This window comes from Oryctolagus cuniculus, chromosome X, assembly GCF_051225735.1.
Source record: "Oryctolagus cuniculus isolate XC-2025 breed Fujian yellow rabbit chromosome X, ASM5122573v1, whole genome shotgun sequence".
NCBI lineage: Eukaryota > Metazoa > Chordata > Mammalia > Lagomorpha > Leporidae > Oryctolagus > Oryctolagus cuniculus.
Window position 1 is genome coordinate 126,023,603 of NC_142888.1, and position 24,154 is coordinate 126,047,756.

The window sequence follows — 24,154 nt, forward strand, 5'->3', positions numbered from 1 at the left end:
TTTATAGCAAGTTAGTACAAATTTATTTTGGTGTAAAGAAGTTGAAGATCTTGCCTAATTTTTAATAATATACATTTTCTATGAACTCTTTGAAGATCCCCTCGTAAAATCATAAACATTTTCCTATGCAATTAGCATAACACCAGAAACAATACTTTTCTCAAAAAAACCTAGCTCAAATAGAATGGATTTTTTTTTAATTACCAACAGACAGAAACTTGTTATCAGTTTTATTGAAGTTTGTAGTATGGCATGATTGTAGAGGGAAGTGCCTGGGCATTTGAGTTAGATCTAGATTTTGGTCTTACTTCATTCATTTTTCAGTATTTGTGCGACTTTTGCCAGTTGTTTTAGCTCCTCTTGGTGTTCTGTTCTTCACTTGTCAAACAAATATGATCATAGCATACATCTCACAGAGTTGTAATAATTAAATGGGAAGATTATCCATGTATCTATTTGTGTAAACTTTTTGTAAAGCAGAATTGTACTAAATTGCCCACTGGGCTTTGGAAATAACTATGTAATGTATAATTGGATTGAATTATTTTTTAAATGTTAAAAGTGGATTCCACCTGGAAAGAGGATCCCAGAATTAATCGGCCTTTCTCCAGAAAGTTTGCTGAAATAAATCATCCTAGTTCCTGTTCAAACCATTGCATTTCTGTTCAGTAAAACCAGAATTCTGTTTTCAGCATCGTCCACTACAATACTGGGAACATCAGGACTTTTTTCAGAATGTGTTTTTCTATAGGATTTGGCAAGCCAGATCTTTATTTATGGAGCTGTCGTAAGAAGTATTGCATGATAGTGAATTACTTTATTCAGTCAGCTGTAGTTAACATTAAAATCATCATTAATTTATGAAAATATGTGTTGTAGACTGAAAGCAAAATATGGGAAGATTCCAGATAATTTCTCTCCCTCTACCCTTTGATTTGAAGAAAAGAGCAGAAATAATTGACAGAAGCACTTAGATCAGTAGTCCTGATTTAGTGGTGTCAGTTCTGTTCACTGACCAGTAACCAGTCAAGAGAAGTTATAAAGGGATTGAACCAGCCATACATGCAAGAGTTCCCAAGTTACATTCTTATTACAAGAGTCACAAGTTACAAGATCCTGTTGTGAGATGGCCTTTTTCACTGGGCTCTTATTTAGGTATATATGATTCAATTTTATAAAATGATAAAATAATTATTTACTTGTTTCTAGTACTTGAAAGCTTTGGAGATTTAAGAGATGTTACTGAAGAATAAAACTGGTTTTAAGCTTTTTCATTGTGATTTTGAGTTATCGTAAAGTCTGTTTTGTCTTTTACTCTATGACTAATCTTCTTACCTTTTAATATTCTGCTATAATTTGTTGCTAATGCACAGGAATAATATTCTGTTAACACATTGGCCTGAGGAATTATGTTCCTTCTAGATCTATGTATAACTACTTAAGCCATTTTAAAATTTAGGCTATCTTTTATAAATGTGCTGTACATAATTTTAGAAATATTTACTGTGGAGAAAGAAGCAGATTTAAATCTGATACATATAGAAATTCAAATTGGCAAATGAACAAACATATTTGCTATTGTATTCCTTTTCCTTAATTCATTTTGTAGAAATTTACAGGAACAGTGATACACATCACAGTACCAGCACATTTAAAGTGTATTTTATGTAAAATAAGACTTTTAGAACTGCATTAGCAGTTAAAAATTATCCAGTTAATTCACAACTATTAATTCTGTACCTTACCAAAGAAGTTTAAACTATGATGACCTAATGAAATAGAAAACTAGTTTAACTCTGTCTTTCTGAACATAGTCTGCTTTGGTATTGAAATTTTATAATTCATTTGTGAGTGTGTATGTGTATCTCTATAAAATTTGTGTATATATGAATGGGTGAATGCGATAAGATAGTTTACAAATATGTTTTTAAAATCAAACATGCATTATTCATTTCCTAGGCAAAGTAATAGGAAAAAATGGGAAACTGATTCAAGAGATTGTGGACAAGTCAGGAGTTGTGAGGGTGAGGATTGAGGCTGAAAATGAGAAAAATGTTGCACAAGAAGAGGTATGTTGCCATATATGTTTCTGGCTTATCTAAAACAAGTTTAGTTGACATTATTTTAGAGGCTTCTGTAATATGCAGATAATGTGAATATAAATATTCTGAACAATCAAGCATGTCTGATGTGATTCATGTGTCCTCTAGTGATTTGACTTTGTATTGGTCATTTTAACCTATTTAAATTACTTTAAAATGGGTAGTCATACATTTTTAAAATATGAAACATACATCATTGAACTGGACATTAGTGACACATTAATGAAATGATACACACAAAAATGTTTTACTGATAGAGCACTTTTCAAGTGTTAATGTTGCTGGCAAAGACAAAGACAAAATTATGACACAGGTTAGGTTTTCTGGCCTTTATCCTTTGGCTTTTTGATTTGGGAACTGTGTGGTATGCATGTTTAAATTTGAGGAGGGGGTGGAAATAATGGATGTTTCCCAAGGTTCTCATCTTTAAATTTTGTAACCCTGACTTTTATTTTCCTGAATATATGCTTTTGGGAATAACCTTAAACTATTTCTGTGAGGTAGAGAAGGTGAAGGTGTGCCTTTCTGTACAATACTTCACTTGTTTAAAATACTATCCCCTTGAAGTGTCATAATTTTCACATATCTAGCCTTCTTTCATGAAAGTTTCTTTTAGATGAGGCTTAAATCCTTAGGGATTCTCTACTGCATTATTTTTGCATTCTTTAATTTTTATATCAAACTTGTTATTTAGTTTCTTAAAATATGACCATTGATACAATAATACAGCTACTCAGTACTTTAAAATTTGAATTTTTTAATTTTTTCTGTTTTTTACCAAGGAAATTATACCACCAAATTCCTTACCTTCCAATAATTCGAGGGTTGGACCCAATACGTCAGAAGAAAAAAAACATTTAGATATAAAGGAAAACAGCACCCATTTTTCTCAGCCTAACAGTACAAAAGTCCAGAGGGTAAGAATTACTTGTCACTTTGAATTACACTAAAAGGAATTTCTTCAACTCAGATGGTACAGTTGGTATTTTTGGTATTTTCTCTGGTTAGACTTACAGGATGCTTATGTTCTGTTTTTTTTTTTCCAAATCTGATGACCAGGTTATGAGATACTATGGACCAAAATAATACATACATTCTAGTTGATTCAGTGACATATCTTATGCTATAAACACAGAATAACTGGGTTGCATATTTTTTTTGAGGGTGGACTTTTTTTCCATATTGTGTCTTAAATTTTCAGGTGTTATAGTTCAAAATGTGCCTTCCCTTACATGTATTAGTTGCTTAAAACCATGCTTTAGAGACTTAATTCACTATTTGAACTAACCTAACTATTTGGAAGTGGGTTTAGAAGTCCTACAGTGAAAGTCCTGCGTTCAGGCTTCTGTGTATCATTTGTTATAGTTAATGACATCACTTGCATTCCTTATACTGCTTTAGGTGTTAGTGGTTTCATCAACTGTAGCAGGGGAATCCCAGAAACCTGAACTCAAGGCTTGGCAGGTAGGAAAATATTCCTTGAAAAATACATTTTAAATTTATATTTTAATGTCTATTCCCCTTATTAAAAAAGACTACAAGTGATCTTCATGGTTGGGACTGGTAGAGGAGTGTTTTTAGATTTGTGAATCCATTGCTGGGGATAAAGCTCAAACACCTTCACTCTGCTTATAAGCCCTATTCTGGTTACTTGTTAAGTGTCATCTCTTCCCCAGCTTTCTCCCTGCACTCTAGAGAAGCTTGAGTCATTCTGACTGAAATACTTGGAGTTCTCTGAACATTATCGTACTCCTTTGCTTCTAGGATTATATATGGGTTTACTCTTTCTGGAGTATTCTTTGTCCCCCACTTGCCACCTCACTTTAACTGTACGCTGAAACTGTTCTGTACTTACCACGGGTCTTCCAACTGGGTTGAGAGCGTTCCCCTTTCTGTGCTCCGATGTGTTCACACCTAACATAGCACTCATATATAGATGTTTACTTGTGGATCTCAACCACATTGTAAGCTCCCTGAGGGCAAGGGCCCCTACCTGACCCTGAAAACTGTTTATGGAGAAGATGCTATGACTCACAAGAGATAGAAAGCAAAACTACCATTTTACAAAGAAAACTTTAACTGCAAGCAAATTGAATATTCCTCTCTGCTGGCAAGTCCAGTTCTTTTTCCAGAACAGGGAATCACTTTTTCTTGGTTTCTGCATTGAAGACCACCACCCTTTCTTCCTTTTGATTTATTGTTCAGGCTCACAAGAATGGTTCCTGAGTACTCCCACAGTTTGGACATACTGAAAGAAAATGATTTTAAAATATTTTTTCCAAAATAAATCTAAGTATTTTAAAGGAGATTTTAGTGATATTTGACCTAGGGGGGAGTATGTGGCATTCATTCCATCATATGGAATGACATATAGCAGAAGCTGAATTGGAGGTGGAGCAGCCAGGTCTTGAACTGGTACCCAAATGGGATGCTGGCACTACAGGCAGAGGCTTAACCTTCTGTGCCACAGAGCCTGCACCCTGTTTTAATTTTTTAAGAAAAGAGATCTGGGGGCTGGCGCTGTGGCATAGCAGGTAAAGCTGCCACCTGCACATCCCACATGGATGCTGGTTTAAGTCCCAGCTGCTGCTTCCAATCCAACTCTGCTATGGCCTGGGAAAGCAATAGAAGATGTCCCAAATGCTTGGGCCCCTGCACTTGCATGGGAGACGTGGAAGAAGCTCCTGGCTTTGCTTTGGCCCAGCTCTGACCTTTATGGCCACTTGGGGAATGAACCAGCAGATGAGAAATCTCTCTTTCTTTCTGCCTCTGCCTCTCTCTAATCCTGCCTTTCAAATAAAGAAAAAAATCTTGAAGAAAGATTGATAGTAACAAATTTTTTTAAAAAAGATATCTGATTCTCAAAAAAAAAAACCTGATTCTTTTTTGTTAAAAGATTTATTTATTTTATTTGAAAGGCAGAGTTAGAGAGAGGGAGAGGCAGAGATCTTCCATCTGCTGGTTCACTCCCCAAGTGGCCATAACTGCCACAGCTGGGCCAGACAGAGCTTCCTCTGGGTCTCCCATGTAGATTCAAGAGCCTAAGCAGTTGAGCCATTCTCTGCTTCTTTCCCAGGCTCGTTCGCAGGGAGCTAGATGGGAAGTGGAGCAGCCAAGAATTGAACTGGCATCCCATATGCTGCAGACAGTGGCCTAACCTGCTATGCCACAGCACCATGTGAAGCCTATGGTTTTTCAGCAGCATCTTATTGTTGTAGGTGGTTGTTGCTACTAGAAGGCAGTGCCTTGCCTGCCAGATGAAGGTCAGCTTATCAGTAGGATTTTTTTTAAAGATTTATTTACTGGGCCTGGCGCTGTGGCGCAGTGGGTTAACACCCTGGCCTGAAGCACCGGCACCCCATATGAGCACCGGTTCTAGTCCCAGCTGCTCCACTTCAAGTCCAGCTCTCTGCTATGGCCTAGGAAAGCAGTAGAAGATGGCCCAAGTCCTTGGGCCCCTGCACCTGTGTGGGAGACCTGGAAGAAGCTCCTGGCTCCTGCCTTTGATCGGCACAGCTCCGGCCGTTGCAGTCATCTGGGGAGTGAACCATCGGATAGAAGACCTCTCTCTCTGTCTCTACCTCTCTCTCTAACTCTGTCTTTTAAATAAATAAAATAAATCTTTAAAAAAAAAAGATGGGATGCCAGCAGTTCAGGCCAGGGCTTTAACCCACTGCACCACAGCGCTGGCCCCTGGTAGCAGGATTTTCTAAGTGTTCAGTTTTATTCCCCATTAATTGTCACATTCACATGAAAGGAAAAAGAAAAACTTGTTCAAGTCCCCACATACTTTTAAGATGTGGTATACTGGTATACTGAATGTAAGCAGGCAAAAGCAGCTCAACTGTAGCCATACCTATCAAATGAAAGGCCATTATTAGGCTTTTCTTACCTTTTAACTTTGCCTAAAAATTATACTATATCCACACTAAAGTTTCCATATGCTTTTTGGTAGTTATTTGTGAATATCAGTAACATTATGCACTTCTTCAGAAGCAAAATGTTGAACTGGTTTCCATTTAGAATGTCTGTCATAGTTGCCAGATATTTACACAACTGTTTAGGCTTCCTTATAACTTGTAACAAGAAATAATTTATTTTGTCATTTATGCTGATGAGCTAAAAAAACAGAGTTTTAGTATATGCCTTTTAAAAAATCTATTTATGCTAAAGTGTAGTACACAGAGAGAAATTAAACCTTCCTTATCTGTCAGCCTTTTAAAACTTTCAGAGTATATTATTGAAATGTTTCTGGGCTTGCTAATCTTTATGCTCATGGATGTTCCTAAATTTTTTTGTCTCAACAGATTAATTATTATATTTTTATTAACCCTGATTCATTTTTGCTTTGTTTGTTCTCTGTTGACAGAAATAACACAATTGTTAGCGTTTTTACTTTTGTATCCCTGGTATCTAATTTTGAATTTTTTAATGTTATAAATAATTTAGAATATTTTAAACAATTTTACTTATATAGATGTATTAAAGCTTGTATAATTCTGAATTATATATTTGTAGTTTTTGCCAACATTTAATAGTAGTGTATAAAACATAATCTGATGCATTTAAAGGGTTACTCTAATGATCTGTCCTTATTCACAGATGTACAAAATACACCAACTACTTTGGCTTTTATGTATTGATTTGTATTTTCAACAAAGTTTTGTGCCTCCTGTTCACCAGACCCTGTGCTAGGGATTTAGTCACTATTTACATTTTTCAGATTAATTTTTCATTAATTTTTTAGATTTATTATTGCAATTTTTTTCAGGGTATGGTACCATTTGTTTTTGTGGGAACAAAGGATAGCATCGCTAATGCTACTGTTCTTTTGGATTATCACCTGAACTATTTAAAGGTGAGAACAGAAAGAACTTTAACTTCTAATCCTTTTGTACTAAAATGTAAATACTCCATAGTAAATCTTTCAGCACTTAGGATTCATTCAGCTTGTGTATAGCAGTGTATGATCTGTAAATAGAAAAAATGCTCACTTTGGTTAGCTTATTTTGCTTCTAAAAACAGTTCAGTTTTTCATCATTACAAATTTTAAGATTAATGTTTCAGTTCTCAGTAAATTCCTGTGTGTCCCCTTATTCTTCTGTTAAACACTTACAATTTAGGTAACCCTATACATAGCCTTCTAACCTAGATGATCCTTTCTAGCTTTCGTGGTTTATTTCCAGGCCAAATCTTGTGTCAGTAACCCTTAACGTTTCTGTATCTTTTATGTCACTTACCAAGGAAATCTCAGCATTTCAAGAAGTTGTCCTCTGTTTACATGTTTGTCCTTCATATCTTTCTATATACATGGTTATTTGAATTGTAAATGATTTGTGTCTTTTATTTGCTCATCTTAGTACCTGTCAGTTTCTCCCTCTAGATTTCTAGATTGCAAACTAGAAGGTAGAAACCAAGAGGCTACAGTGTGTAATCAAAAGAGCACTGGATTGGCAACCTAGTACTTGGCTTTCATTCTTTGGCCATAAACTAGATATGCAATTTAGCCAAGTTACTTCCCCAGACTGGGAGCATTTTGAAATTCTTTGTAGCCAGCATGTTCTAAATTTATCAAAATGGAACCTTACCGATTTCATTTTTGTAACTTCTTTGTATACATACAAGTCAGAATTATATAGCTGATCTAAAATAGTGTTTAAATTGTAATCCAACTTTCTATTTTATTTGTGTTGCTATCTTAAGAATTTTTGATAATTTCTTGAAGAAATAAAAGTAAATGATTTTATCTTAGGCATTTCATTCATTTTTAGGGTAATCAGTTAATAATCAAAGGTGGGAATGCTTCGTCTAGCAAGGTTTGCATGGGTAGGATGCTTCTTTGATTCGCTTATTTGTTTTTTTGTTTGTTTTACAGTGTGTTATGTGTAGTCTCTTGAATTTTTTTCTTCATAGTCTTATCTTAAATAATTATGAAGACCTGGAGAGTTAGGGATGCATTCTATCAAATCCTTTTTTCTTTTCACTGATGTTCTCTCTTTAATCTTTCAATTTTATTGTTCACAACTGTATGTCTTTTGGTTATTAGCAGCTGTCCTGTTGCCATTCTTTCCCATCTGGCATCTTTCACTAGAACGTGACTGCTTTTCCCAGTGGGATAACCTGGAATACCTGTTTTGCAAGATATACCAAATACATGAGCAAATACTGTACCTTTGAAGGAAGGAAGCCACTCATCTGTAGTCTCTCTTTTTCTCAAGTCCTAAGCAAAGCAGATTCTGGTTCACTGCACAGCTGAAACTCAACTGAAATCCTTACCTGACCATTCATTTCTAGATGTCACACCAAGATTTTAGAAACTCAGTTTTACAGGTCCTTCTTCAGTGACTATTCATATATACCAGGAGATGGGAATGTCCAATCTGCAGGCCATTTAAGACCCACAAAATCATTTGGTCTGCAGGACTCAAAATTCAATAAATCTGTAGCAAGCTAATTTTTAAGTTGATAATTTTGTATGGCCCATGGGTGATGATACAAACATCCAAATGGCCCTTGGCAGTAAAAGGGTTCCCCATCCCTGAATATAGGCTGTCATAATGACCTCTGCTTGAGAGAGACACCAGTACTACTGTAGTAGAGGATCTGATTCCATGTAGCCCGTCAATGCATTGTTTATGGTTAGATTGGAAGGACTTTGAAAGGCGATTTCATCTTGATTTACAGAACCCAGTTTAGTGGAAGCAATGTGTGTTAAGAACCTGTCAGTGGACCTCTGATGTATATTTTGATCAATTAAATTTATTCTGTTTGTTATTATTCTTGATCTAGGAGAATTGTGGTCTTTTAGAGGTTTTCAAGGCATTATATAACATCTTGCTGTTTTGGTCAGACACTAAGTTGGTTTTTTTTTCCCCTCAAGTAAGGAATATCAGCGTTTTCAGTTCATGGAAAATAATTGTTCCTTAATTGTATAATCACATCCAAAGATAGTATACCCATATGTTCTTATAAAACAAAAAAAGGGCCCATACTCAATTTATAGTGCTTTATAAATTTAAGATATTATTTGGAAAGTTGTTTTAATTAAGATTACTTACAATGTATGTTTTTTAAGGCTACCTGGTTAAACTTAAATGTTATTTGTCTTTATACATTTTAGCATTGTTTTATTCCATGTCTTCTCATCAAGAAGTCCCAAAACTACCATATCTGCCTTAGCAGTAGAATAATTGGATAATAGTGCCAAATCAAGCAGCTTTAAGTTTTATTCATTATTATTTTAATATAGAGTACTTTTGTTATATCTCTAACTCAGGACATCAATAATCTGTTAGCTGTAGTTATTTTCTTTTTAAGGAGACCCTTTACTTTCCTGTTAATTCTGTGTAACAGTGTTTACTGTAAATTTAGAACTGAAATTGAAGTATTTCCAGTATACTTTTTATCTGATGAAAAGGAGAAAGATATTACTAAGTAAAATGTCAAATTATTTTTACTGTTATCTTGTATATTTTAAATAGGAAGTAGACCAGTTGCGTTTGGAGAGATTACAAATTGATGAGCAGTTGCGACAGATTGGAGCTAGTTCTAGACCACCACCAAATCGTACAGATAAGGAAAAAGGCTATGTGACTGATGATGGTCAAGGAATGGGTCGAGGTAGTAGACCTTACAGAAATAGGGGGCACGGCAGACGCGGTCCTGGATATACTTCAGGTACAAACTAAGCATTTTACTCAGTAACTTTATCTGTTCTAGACTTAATAGCTGCTAATTTCTAATACTCATTAGAACCCCATTGTAACAATTTCTCACTACATGATTTTCAATTCACAGTGGGTCACATTGTGTTACAAGAGACTTACAGAGTGAAAATCTGATAATAACACACATAGTAAACAGGGCAAGTATGAGTTCTGTCGATGTTCTGATTGTGGATAAATCTGCTTAAGCCCTTGTGTGTTGATGGCTTTCTCAAAGGCCTCTCCTGATTTTATTACTGTGTAGCCAAAACCTTTTCCACTTGTGTACTGTGGCTCATTTTTTGTTAGGCATGTGCTGGTCATACTTGTTGATGCACCATGTAAATCAGGGGTCTATATCCTGTGGGTCATAAGGTGATTTTGAGTGGCATGGCCAAAGTCAACCCTAGGCATAGTCAAGAATAGGCAAAGTTTCTTTGCCTTCCCAGCTCTTCTGTCCTTGCTTCTTTCTACTCTCCCAATATCTTTTGGTGAACCAGGTCCCCACCTGCCAGTGCCTACTGTCTTTCTTGCTCAATTGTGTATCTACTATGTAACTTGCTAATGATGGTATAAGGTATAATCCATCTCACAAATATTTGCATTTCAAAAAGGAACTCTTTAAGATGGAAAAGCCTACAAGATCCACAGGAATGAAGCTATAATGATGAAGCTATAATTGGTCATTAGCTCCAACAGAGGAAGAGAGAGAGGTAGTAGAGTGATATTCTGGAGTCCGGGAGAGTCATCTACTCCTATGGCCAACTTTGAACCTAACCCTAACCCCTCTTCCAGCAGTCTATTCTTTTACCTATAAATTTCTACCTCACTGTGGAACTCTTTTCCCCTATTTCCATATCTGTGTCATTAACCTCCTCAGGCACAATAGGTTTATTATAGTAACCCTATATTAATTATCACAGTTGTTTTAGTGGGAGTGGGAGGGAAGGTTGTGAACTAAGCATAAGGCAAACATACCTGTCTTTCAGCAAGGTCCAAACCCTGACCCCACAACAGACCCTTTTTGGAGACAGTTGTCATGATGGCCTTTGCCACCTCCCAAAACCAAAATCCATAGATTACCCTCTGACCATGGCTAAATTTGTTAAAAGGAGCTCTCTTCATAGAGGTTTTGTTTGTCAGGGTATTGCATTTAACTGATGGAGACAACTTTTCCTCCAGAGGGCACAGATGTGTAAAGGAACACAGCTGTTTAATGATCTGTCACATTTGGGTTTGAATTTAGGTGACTATAATAAAATTCTCTTTTTAAAAAGGAGATCCAAAACTGTTTATGACCAAAATTACCCTAAATATTGCAATGCCCTTCAATTTGAATTTAAAAACTTATTTTACAACATGGAAGATGATAATTTTTTGTTTGTGGTGGGCTTATAAATTGGGAAAAGTATTGAATTACCCCTGAAACATCTCTGGAAGCTTCTTTTAACCTTTTTTTTTTAAGTCGGACAATGGTATATAACTTTTAACTCTCGATAGGAACTAATTCTGAAGCATCAAATGCTTCTGAAACAGAATCTGACCACAGAGACGAACTCAGTGATTGGTCATTAGCTCCAACAGAGGAAGAGAGGGAGAGCTTCCTGCGCAGAGGAGACGGACGGCGGCGTGGAGGGGGAGGAAGAGGACAGGGAGGAAGAGGACGTGGAGGAGGCTTCAAAGGTACAGAGATTTTCATTATTAAGAAATAAAGGTGAATAACGCTTGGTGATGCAATGAAATATTATCAAGATTTCATCTTTCCCGTTTTGTGTTGATCACCATAAGGAAATAGTAGGCTCTTATATGGTACATAGCAAAAATATTATACAGCCTTCTTTTATAGTTCATGTAGAATATAAGAATAAACATTGATAATTAGTTCAGCTTCTTTAGAGATTCTAAACATAGCATCTGATTGCAAATTCAGATTGTCCTGCTTTTGTAATATTTGTTTTCTTTGTAACAGTCTAGATTATTAACTATTATATAACTAGACTCACTAAGCTATTGATTATACTTTAGAGCCTGTGATTGGTCTAAATAGAAGATGGTAAGTAAGCATTTCAGAATCAGTAACTGTTGAACTTTTAAAAACATTGCTATAGGAAACGACGATCACTCCCGAACAGATAATCGTCCACGTAATCCAAGAGAAGCTAAAGGAAGAACAGCGGATGGATCTCTTCAGGTAAACTCTCTGTGCTTCGTTTCACCTAAGTTATTTCAATGTGGTAGTTTGAGATTTGTGAGTCTATTTTTAAGCATGTACAGAAATTATAAGTTTTGTGTGTAACATATTTTCCCTTCAGCATTACAATTGTGGGTAATCTTAGACCTTAATGACAAATACATAGATAAAGTTTCTCTGGGGAACATGCAGTCTACGTATTTGTGAAAATTTTGACAGCCACATTATGATTTTTAATAACCCATTTGTGAGCCCACTCGTCCCCCAAAAAACAGTCATCCTGGAATATATTAAGAGATTTGAGAAAACTTTCTGTATCTCTTCTCCCTTAAGTTACAAGGATAGAATATTCCCTTTAAATGAGGAAAAGAAAGTACCTCTCTCACAAATAATACTGAGGGTAGGACTGATGATATTCAGCTGGTCTCCATGCCAAATCAGTCAGCTGCTTATTCACAGACAGGTCTATTCTAAGGATCCCATCTTAATCAGAATTAAACTCACTGTTAAGTGACCACTCAGCATATCCAGGCACCTTTGGCTAAGTGCTTTGTGTATGTTTTATCTCATCTAATCATACAGCAGCTCACGAAGGTAAGTAGTTTTGTTTTATTTTATAGTTGAGAAACTGAAGCTTTAGTCCTTTATCCATAGTCACATAGCTATGGTGGGATGATTTTCAGACCTTGGTGTCTGATTCTCCAGAATGCATGCTTTCTAATTCTTCTGTAACTTTCAGTTCTCAAGCCAAGTAGGGTTCCTTTCTAACTGTAAAATGGTCTAGGACCACACCCAAGGTTAATGATGGATATTTCTTAAGTTTCTTAAGGTAAAAACTTTGATGGCATATTCCTAAGAATTCATAGCAACTGTAAGTGTTAACTGTTGGTAGATTCTTAAGGATTCACTTAGAAAAAAAAGGTCTTGTGCCTAGATGAAAAGATTGGCAAATTTATATACATGTGCTTTACAAAAATAAAAGTTATTTATGTACCACTTTGGTAATTCCCCACTTAAACTGACGTGTTTGGTCTGGGCAACCTGACCATAGTATTTTATAAGTATGCATAGTTATATTTAGAATACTGAATAACACAGTTATGTTTTCCATGTGAAAGTAGATAAAAGATCAAAGCATTGAACCCTTGATGACCAAACACTTAAAACATACATCTGGATCCAACACTTAAACATACTTTTAAATTGCAGTTAACATTTTGGGATATTTTTAGCGTTTGAACCTGAAGCAAGTGAATACTGTCAGTTGTTTAAGGTCCATTGGTCAAGGTCTTCTTTGGAACACCATCTATAATTCTGTTAGCAGTGTTCAGTGTTAGCCCTTAAAATATTTTGTAACTCTTAGAATATTATTTTTTAAACTATGTTAATCTTTATACTCTTCTAGGATTACCTTTTCAAAAATTATCTCCAAACCTAAGTTTGTGGAGAATGGAATTAAAAGATCTTCATTTTGCTTCAAAAAACTCTGAAATCCATGCATCCCTTTTTTTCATACAATGTATTGCCCATGAACTTTTTGAAGATCTGTCATACAAGCTAGAAACCAGTGTTCTCATTTTTCTACTCTAAGACAATGGAGTTCACAGTACACAGAGAAATTTAATCATACTTATAATGAGATATAAACTTTTGAACTAAAGGCTAACTAATAAGTGATTTAGTTGAGTTCTTAACCTGGGAAAGTCAGAATAAGAAGACATTATTTTGTGTGTCTCCTAGGTTTCAAATTCTTTGAAGAATAATCTATTCTTTTTTGAGCTCTAGTGTTAGAGGCATGTGTAACTCCTGATAATCAGTAATAGCAATTGATTTTAACTGTTTGTTTCTCACTGTTCTATTCTGCTTAGAAGAAGACACGGTAGGATTGTTAGTTTGTCTCTTTGGATGCAGTAAGATGACCATTTGTGTTCCAGTTAAAGAAGCAGAGTGTTTTAAAATCAAACTCAATAAAGACCCAATCTTACCTTATCTTTGCACTTCTTGTATTATCATCTCCAGTTCCCTTATAACGTGTAGAATTTACACTTCAGACTTGCATTTCTTGTCAGGCCAATTACAGTTACAATAGGATATGATCTGTATATATAACAACTATAACTTGTTTTAGATCAGAGTTGACTGCAATAATGAAAGGAGTGTCCACACTAAAACATTACAGAATACCTCCAGTGAAGGTAATCGGCTGCGCACGGGTAAAGATCGTAACCAGAAGAAGGAAAAGCCAGACAGCGTGGATGGTCAACAACCGCTCGTGAATGGAGTACCCTAAACTGCATAATTCTGAAGTTATATTCCTATACCATTTCCGTAATTCTTATTCCATATTAGAAAACTTTGTTAGGCCAAAGACAAATAGTAGGCAAGATGGCACAGGGCATGAAATGAACACAAATTCTGCTGAGAATTTTTGTTTGTTTTTGGTATTGGCCATAAGCAACAATTTTCAAATTGGCACAAAATGGTCTTGAAATTTGAAATTTTGCTTTTAAGTATACTTAGCACTTCAGGGCAGGATTTTTGTTTTATTTTTTAAAGTACTGAGCAGTGATATTCTTTATTAATTTGGGCCATTTTCTTGCATTGGGTGAGAACTCACCGGTACATTTAAGTTTTTTTAAATAGTATTTATGGTAAATCTACTAGACTTCTATTTTCACTCTCACAGAGAAGTCTCCATGAAATGCTATGTCATTTCATGTCCTGTGTCAGTTTATGTTTTGGTCCACGTTTCCAGTATTTTTGTGGACCCTGAAATGTGTGTGATGTGACATTTGTCATTTTCATTAGCAAAAAAAAAGTTGTATGATCTGTGCCTTTTTTATATCTTGGCAGGTAGGAATATTATATTTGGATGCAGAGTTCAGGGAAGATAAGTTGGAAACACTAAATGTTAAAAGATGTAGCAAACCCTGTCAAACATTAGTACTTTATAGAAGAATGCATGCTTTGCATATTTTTTTTCTTACATAAACATCAGGTTAGGCAGTATAAAGAATAGGACTTGTTTTTGTTTTGTTGCACTGAAGTTTGACAAATAGTGTTATTGAAAGGGATGTGTAATTTTTCTGTATAGACAGAAGAAATAACTATCTTCATTTCAGAGAGGCTAAAATGTTTTCAGCTGGGAACAATTCTTCCTGGTTGAAAGTTAGTAGGATATGCCTGCTCTTTGGCCTGATGACCAATTTTAACTTAGAACCTTTTTTTATTTGTCCTCTCCAAGTTTTGTGAAGTTTTTCATATTTTGATTTCAAGCTTATTTTGGTGAGATGCAAAGGTCATTTCCATGTATGCATAATAATCCTGTGCCGTACAGGTACTTTGTCTAAGAAACTTTGGAAGCAGGTTAAATGTTTTGTAAACTTTGAAATATAAGGTCTAAACTGTAAGCAGATCGAAAAGCAGACTAGGGTTGGTTAACAAATAACACAATTTTTTAAAAATTTTTTTTCCCTTTTGTTTTTTGATGTGTTGGGTTTTGGTATTGTTTTTGAGTTTTTTTTTTAATTAATGAAATTTACTGAGGAAAAATATGTGAAGGACCTTCACTCTTAAGATGTTATATTTTTCTTAAAAAAAACTCCAAGTAGGGGTACCACTGATTCTGTACAGAGCCGTACAAACCGAAGTTCTGCCTCTGATGTGTTTTGTGAGTTTGTTTCTTTGAATTTTCATTTTACAGTTATTTTTCCTTGCATACAAATAAGCATATAAAAATGGCAGCAAACTGCACATGATTTCACGAATATTAAAAAGTCTTTTAAAAAGTATTGCCAAACATTAATGTTGATTTCTAGTTATTTATTCTGGGAATGTATAGTATTTGAAAACAGAAATTGGTACCTTGCACACATCATCTGTAAGCTGTTTGGTTTAAAATACTGTAGATAATTAACCAAGGTAGAATGACCTTGTAATGTAACTGCTCTTGGGCAATATTCTCTGTACATATTAGCGACAACAGATTGGATTTTATGTTGACATTTGTTTGGTTATAGTGCAATATATTTTGTATGCAAGCAGTTTCAATAAAGTTTGATCTTCCTCTGCTAAATGATGTTGATGCAATCCTTACAAATGATTGCTTTTAAAATTTTAAGATAGGAAAAGAAATCTATAGAAAGTGTTCTGTTACAAAGTGTAACTGTTACCATTGGAAATGTCACATGTCATAGGAAGTTAGCTGTTATCTACCAACTTTCAAGAACTTATATCTTGTTTAATAAAACAAGTGAAAAATCAAAATGGTACAAAAACACTATGTACCATATCAATATGCACTAAGTCTCTTTTTTACGAAGGCTGAATTCAGCAAGGCGCTAACTTGCTTAAATGTGAATTACTAACTTCTAAAACTGTAATTTGATTCACATGTTTTCAAATGGAGTTGGAAGTTGATTCATATTACAATATTTGTGTGCTAAACGTGTATGTTTTTCAGTTCAAAGTCATGATGTTTTTAAAATCTTTAATTAAAGTTTCAGAATCTGAAGATTGTTTATCTAGATGTAAATTTTTATTAAAAACTTGCACTTATGAAAAAGCAAAAAATTAGTCTGACAGATGTTTGCTCCTGGCTTTAAATTTCTAACTATGAAAAAAATTAATGATATGTGGGGGAAAAGTTATTTATCATGCAAAGCAAATGTGTGTTGCAAATCATCTTTTATATGCCCTTAAAAGGCAAAAATGAACATATTTGAAACTAATTCTCCATATTCTCAGTTACAAAAGTTACACCTATGGCCTTAAAAAAGGATATAGTGTAGAAGTGACAGTGTCAAATCTCCACCTGGTGTTAGAACCTGAAATAATGCAGGACCACCTCATACATTGAATTTTTTTTTTTTTTCTGAAAAATGCTTCTGTTTTCAGCTTTTCTAGTTTTTCACCGTGGTTCTTTGGTTCTCTGCTACACATTCTGCCAAGCTGGGCATAATCCACTAGAGGCAGATGGGTAGAAACTGTTCTCAAGTAACGTTGGATTTTCCTTGTTTCTTGATCATTTTTAGCCTGTTAGCAGCAGCCAGCCCAACACCCACCTTGGCTAACTCAGAGGTACTTCTTTCATCTGATGGTCTTAGAGCTCCTAGTGGTGTGGAGTGTGGTGGTTTTGGAGCTGATTTTACTGGTTCTGGTCCCTGTAAAGGTAGTTTCTGTGGTGTGGCCATAAACAACATCTTTCCCTCATGGCCCGAAGATGCCTCTGATGACCACTTACCCTGAGAAAACCAACACCAAGTGCTAGTCTAGATTGCCCCAAAGGCTTATTGGATGCCAGGATTTAAATCTTGAGTATCTTTTCCTTTGTTTTTCTGGGCCAGTTTAAAGTTTTTCTTTCAATTTCTCTCAGAATTTTGCACAGTGAGATCAGGAAAAATCTGTTTTGTTTTTTTTTCCTATGCTAAGGTGTTAGTGGGGAGGCATTACAAATCTTTGGAAACTGCATTTGCTAAATGATTGAAGTTTGTTCTTTGAAACTGAGTGCTTAAAGATCTTCCCACAAATACCTGTATACCATATACTTTATTACAGAGATAAACTGAAAATTGGAAGGAAGATTGTCAACAGAAGATGATTTCAAAGAATCTTTGTAATTATATTATCATTATGCAGTACCATACAGAACTAAAATTTCTTATGCTAAGAGAGGAAGGGAAAAAATTGTATTAGTTATAAAGCTCTTTTGGTAAACACCATGACATGTTTGTCAGATTTCCCTGAGATCAGGACCTGCAAAACAATTTATCAAAGAACAGATTATTAGAGCGCTTTAAAGAACTTGTATCGTTAAAAGTTGGGAGTGCAGCCCAGATACCATCGCTTAGAGAAATATGCTGTGGGAAAGTGGGGGGAAGGGGCAGATGAGCAAGGGCTTTCACACTTGGCCATGCCGTAGTATAGCCCTGTGATACTGGAGGAATCCTTTCAACTCTTTGGATTTTGGTTCCTTCATGGATCAAAGTAAGTGGTTGTTAAGGGTCCTAATGGTAAGTTATATCCACATTAGTAAAGTATCCATGTTTTATATGGGAAAAGTTAGACATGAAGTAGTAGTAAGGAACTGCCAACCTGACTTCATCGGATATTCTCATTAAATATTTACTGAACATGCACTGTTGCAGGTACTTCAAAATCAGAGATAGAGAGACAATACTGGGAGAGCTCAGTAAGTCAGTGGGCAATTCCAGTATGAGGATATTTCAAAAAAGTTTGTGGAAAACAAGATTAAAAGATAATTGGTACAAAAAAACTTTACAAAATCCATGAACAGTTTTTTCATAGCATGTTATTTCCTTGAAAGCTTTGAAGACCCCCTTGTATATAGTATGGTAAATGCCAAGATGTACAGGATGAAGTGGAATGCATGGGAGAAACACAATCTAGATTGGCTGGTGTGGAGTCACTGAAGGGCTGAATGAAATGAACTCTTACCTCAGACACAAAGTGGTTAGCCAAGAGAAAAACAGGACCTGCTGGGACCACTGGTCTAGGTGTGAAAAAAAAGTCTATCCATGAGCTTTCTAAAAGCTCAGTATGGCTAGAGCAGTTAGAATTTGAGACTGGAGATACTGTTGAAGAGGGTGTAAGGTGCCTTGTTACAGAAGTTGGACTTTAGCGAGCCTTTGAAGAGTTTTAAACAGGCGGGTGTACACTTAAAAGACATGTGGAAGGATAAAAATTGACCCAAAGAGACTTGACTCCAGAAACCCCTCCTAAGTTGCCATATGAGCAGCTAGCAGAAAGGGCAGTGCCCAAACTAACTTTCTGGCCTGGCTGGCTGGAGGATTCTCCGCCCTGTAGTCCAAGTCGCATTTCCCATAAGGTCACAGCTGCTAGTGGCTAGTGTTCCCAGACAGCACTGCTAACAACTGACATCTAAATGCGGGCTGCTTGCCATTTAAGCTCTGATTTGATTCTCTGCATGGAAGGCTGCTATCAGGCTTTCTGTATAGAAAAGACTCAAGGACGATTCTGCACCCCAAGGTGCACCCGCCAGACGCCTGGACAATAAGGTATCCATGTGCCTCTTGCTAACCGCTTGCTAAATGTTTTCCTTTTATATGAATACTGTGATTTGCTTTAACCCACAATTTCTCAGATGGTGCCCAGCATGAGCCCAACTCTGTTCTGGCTTTTGGAAATTACAAACAGGATCAACTAAGTCATGTACAAAGATGGATGGTATCCTAGGGCTGATGGTAGCAAACCTGTCCTAGCTAAAATCACCAGTGAATATGTTACTGCAATGTTCTTTTATTTCTGTGTGCCACAAAGGGTAAACACCTTGTAAGGTGGATTGAGACAATTAGATCTTTTGATACTACCTTACAAGTCTGCCAGCCCTTGTGAGCCGCAAGTGGAGAAAAGAGCCCTTGGTCCCTAAGTACTATTGGAAGTATTGATGCAACCTGACCTTTTCAGTTTGAGACCTGTCATTGTGCAGTGTGTGACCCCACGGGCCTTTAGTGGGTATTGAGGTACAACCACTGGGGCCTCAATACACTATGGAGAATTGGACTTCAAATGCAATCACAGAAGGCCCTTCAGGTTTGAATTGCTTATGTGATGAAGAGGCCACACCCATGAAGTAAGTACAGCAGGATAGCGAGCATTTTGAAATTGATTGTGGAATTCTCTATGTTGTTTTTGATTTGGGCACACAAGGAAGTGAAATTCACATGGCCCCCCAGAAAATTCCTGAGACACTGGAAGTCCAGGAGACTCCGCTGAAGTCAGAGCTGCTTTGTGACACCCTGGCATTTTAGCATAATTTTGTGAAAATCTTGAGCACCTGAGAATACTTGTGACCAAATTATCTTAATTCAGAGAATGTTGGGAATATTGGTAGACTCTTACACGATGACACCCCTTAAGTTGCTCCTTCTGCCACAGGTAAGGAATGAGTTAGTCCTTTTGGGCTGATTTGTGCCCCTCCCAAAAGAAGACCTGGGTCAGCAAAAATGAAAGGGAAAGGAAAGAGCATCACTGTAGACTTCTGAGGCTCCCTCAGGCAGTGCATTGTAGCTCTGGATCTTGAACAAACTAGCTTTATCACTAGCTAAGGAGATAGATGGGAAGAGTAGAGAGGCGGTGTTAATGAGAATCTGACATTCCATCCCCAAAGACTTGTGTTAGCAGTTAATGGATTAGTGGCTGGTGGGTTAGGGTAGAGGCTTGATCCAATTATGGTGCCTGAAGACAGAGCCTTTGGGAAGTGATTGGATTGGATTAGGTTGTTAGGGTGGAGCCCATGTCATGGTTAAATCATGGCATTATAAAGGAGAAGCCACAGAGAGAAGATGAGGAGTAAGCTCCTTGAGTTTCTCTGCTTCCTGGCTTGCTGTGTAAACCCTCCACTACCCTTCTGTCCTCACCAGATGCCTGATGAGACTTCCCCAGTCTTGGACTCTGGACCCCAAACTAAGCAAAATAAACCTTCCTTCTGAAGAAACTCCTCTAAGGTATTTTAGTTAAAGAAAACTGACTAATGCAGGCTGGTAGGTTGAAAAGCAACACAAATCAGTCTGTGGAGATTGCAGGGAGAATATAAGGGTGTAGGAAACAAAAAGCTGGTTGTAGAGCAGCATTCTGGACCCTCTTGGTGGAGAGATGGTGCAAGTGGATCCTGGATGGGAAGGTTCCCTCTGGAGATGGAGGCCTTTACCTGTCCCCACTACCTGGCCGGCAAAGCTTCAAAGCATCCTGTGTCCTTAGAGAAGTTAAACGGTTAACTAGGCACACCTTAACAGTCTTGCAAGAAGACTCAAAAGGCATCCCCCACCCACACAGTCTGACACCTGGGAGACTGGTTTTCTGGACTGCTACAGGGCCCCTCAATCCATATTTAAGTCTAAGCCAAAAGCAAAGTTGGCCCAGATCCCAATCCTGTGCCTCTTCAGGGGATTCAGCTTTACACTACAATACGTGTAGCCTGGAACACAGGTGGGGATGGGATTCAACAGACTTATACCTACCAAACACTGCCCCCAAGAAAATGCCATTCTTGAATATGCTCTACTCCACAGTGAATACCTTCCCTGGCAGGTTTTGGGACTAATGTTTCTTAAAACTGAGACTGCACAATTACTGCAGATGCTATGGGCTTCTTTGTTGAGGCAGTGTTCATGGTCTTTGTCAAACTACATATTTGGTATGGACATGTTGGGTACCCTTGGCCTAGCATATTATGTATAGTGATATCCTGGATGGGTACAAACATGGCGATCCTAACTGGGGATACTATACATTAATGCGTTTGAGTCTGTGAAGCTGCTGGTACTTCCAAAATCTGCTGTGATTGTGCATTTAAAACTGTCACAGGGGTGGGTGTTATGGTGAGGCAGATGCCAACACTTGGGATGCCTGCCTGTGTTAAGGAGTCCTGGCTCCTCTGTGATTCCAATCCAGTGTACTGTCAGTGCACACCCTGGGAGGCAGCAAATGATGACTCAAGTAATTGGGTCCCTGCCACCCATGTGAGAGACCCAGACGAAATTCTTGGTACCTGGCTTTGCTCTGGCCCAGCCCTGGCTCTTGCAGGCATTTGTAGAGTGTACCAGATGGAAGATCTCTGTTTCTCTCTGTGTTGCTCTGCCTTTAAAAATAAACAGAAAAAGCCATATACCACGAAGTGAGAAATAAAACATTCCCCTCATATAAGATTGATTGCCATTGCCAGGAGGGGGCAGTAGGCCACACTACTTCCAATTCCACAGACCTATTTAGGCAGTGAACAATTCCAGTGCCCTTTTCCCTTAATAACAGATCATTCTGGTTTTAATAGTGGCTACCAGGGCACTCACAACACCTGATTCATCAACAGATGACTGAACTGATTACAGCCATTACTGGCACTTGGTATGCATTCCTAGAGCTGTGTGCTGTCAGTTCTTTAGGCATTAGCCACATGTGGTTTGTGAGTGCTTGAAACATGGTTGGTCTGAATTGAGATGCACTTCAAGTGTAGAATACACAACAGATTTAGAAGATCATATTTAAAGAAAAGCAAAACTATCACTTTAATGTCAGAATGTCAGTATTTGGGATCTACTGAGTTAGCTAAATATGTCATTAATTATTTGTACCTATTTCTTATTTTTTAGTGACATTAATTTAAAATTACATATGCAGGTCCCATTATATTTCAACTGGACAGAAAGAGGATAGAGAACAGAGGCAGGCCATTCAAGTATATACCTTGAGGACTATATGAGCAGCACCCCAAAGAGATATTCCATAGCCTAATAAATGAAAATTACAGGTCTCTGTGATACTATAAAAGGGGCTATGGCCTGTTTGGCCTCTGAGTATTATAGACAGCACATCCCACACCAAACAATACTATTCAAGTATCTATATGTAACAAAACACCAGACTGGTAGCCAAAGAACTGACTCTGTGATCCAACATTCCCATCGTGCAGTGAGTTCACTGTATCAACTCTGTAGAATGACTGTAACAGTGATGATCCCGTTGGAAAAACAGAAATCAGACTACTAATGTTAACAGTTTAATACAGAGATTAGTTAAACAGATATTAAAGGACTGAAAATCTGATAGAGGGACCTTAAGGTAACACAAAAATAGAGTCTTCAGGAAGAGTCTACTATCTTGAGGCCTGGGAAAGTGAAGGGATGAGGGTGGAATAATGAGATCCCAAAAGCTCAAAGGAGACCACAGAATTGAAACCCAGATCTCTAAGAAAGGGACACTATTTAATTGGTACTGAAACTTTTATAACTTAAAGGCAGAATCCCATGAGGCTGGAATTTAAACCACTGAGGAGAAAGTGCCAGCCAATTGGCTGATGCTGATGTCTGAGGAGGTGTGATGATGCTGGTTTGGATAGTGTGGAGGAAAAAATCTGGAAATTGGGTTCAACTGCTGCTTCTAGAGCATGTTTCTTACCAGAATGAAGAATCACCATCTTCCAACCTTCAAGCACCTTTAAGCAGAACCTAGTATGGAACAGCTGGTGAAGGAGAAATGTGATACAGAGTCTCAGTCCCAGCATCAGAGACTACAGAAGGATGGTTTGGAACTGAGATAGTAGCTTAATAATTGCTGAGTGTGGCAAGCAGAAGAGAGATGAGGTGCGAATGGTATATTAAATTAATTGCAAATCAAGCCAACTGCAAAGATAGGTAGTTGCCCACCAAGTGGGTACTGAGATGGCTCTACTGCCCACTATGAGTCATGTGCTCAGTGGGAGCCTCAGTGTCAAGAGTTTGTACCAAAGAAATCTGTTTCACTGATGGAATAAACTTCCATGTTATCAACTCAATGGAATTCTAAGCCATCCGTAATGATGGTAAGTGTTGACAATCCATGGCATCCACTGCTCTACATAAGAGTATAAAACTTCAAGTGCTTTTGGTGATAAACCATTCTGCTCCTTGATGAATGAAACATACCTTTACATAGATTCATGGGCTTCTGCTAAGGGCCTCACTCCTTGATCAGGCCATTAGGCCACCAAGCATGAAACTGTCAAAAACATCATATGCATATTGGTCTCTCTATGGAAACAGATATACCTCATATACAAGCTCAATAAATAAGTCACACATGTATTTTTCTCCTAGAAAGGACTACATCCTGATAAAATTATAGCATCTGGAATGACCAAGTTAGTTCAGCCTGTGAGCCATCCTATCCAGAGGATAGGATGAGCTATTGTATCCATGTTCAGACCTACCACAGTAACAAAAATGTCATGATGGGCTGTGATTTGATGTACAGAGAAACTATTGATAGATCTTATGCTCCTTGGCTACTTCATAAGCTTGTGATTCCAGGTAAGCATGCCATAATGTAAATTGAGGACTGGCTCATGCTGGCAGATTTACTTATAGGCCCCTTGCCCCTACACAGGGCCATACAGTAGGTCCTGACTGCTTTGGACACTGTAGAAATGGGGTCGTGTAGTTGTCCACCTCCCCCAGATAGCATACATATAGTTAAAGCTCCAACTGACTACTCTTGCTATGTTTTTAGATTTTCTTAATGATATGACAAAGATGAAAAATTACCTAATTATCTATCTCTGATTTGAACTTATTATGGCCACTGTCAAGCAGCAATGGGCCAATGACTCTGTCAGTGTGTGGAACTCACCGGCACTCCCATGTTCC

The 24,154-nt window shown here is 37.2% G+C and overlaps 1 protein-coding gene across 19 annotated transcripts in view; it reads left to right on the forward strand.

Moving 5' to 3' along the window:
• Positions 1–16,568, forward strand: part of FMR1 (fragile X messenger ribonucleoprotein 1) — a 41,674-nt gene extending 25,106 nt beyond the window's left edge. For 2 of the 19 annotated variants that reach the window (XM_008273450.5, XM_089324177.1), the window contains 8 exons: positions 1,960–2,069; positions 2,885–3,019; positions 3,504–3,566; positions 6,874–6,960; positions 9,584–9,779; positions 11,306–11,488; positions 11,914–11,996; positions 14,125–16,568. In XM_008273450.5, coding sequence (XP_008271672.1) covers positions 1,960–2,069; positions 2,885–3,019; positions 3,504–3,566; positions 6,874–6,960; positions 9,584–9,779; positions 11,306–11,488; positions 11,914–11,996; positions 14,125–14,286 — 1,019 coding nt within the window. In that variant the 3' untranslated portion in view covers positions 14,287–16,568. Of the gene's footprint in view, positions 1–1,959; positions 2,070–2,884; positions 3,020–3,503; positions 3,567–6,873; positions 6,961–9,583; positions 9,780–10,495; positions 10,653–11,305; positions 11,489–11,913; positions 11,997–14,124 lie in introns of those variants that run through there. The other 17 variants (XM_008273453.5, XM_089324178.1, XM_008273452.5 and 14 more) reach the window with 16 other exon arrangements.
• Positions 16,569–24,154: the final 7,586 nt, after the last annotated feature.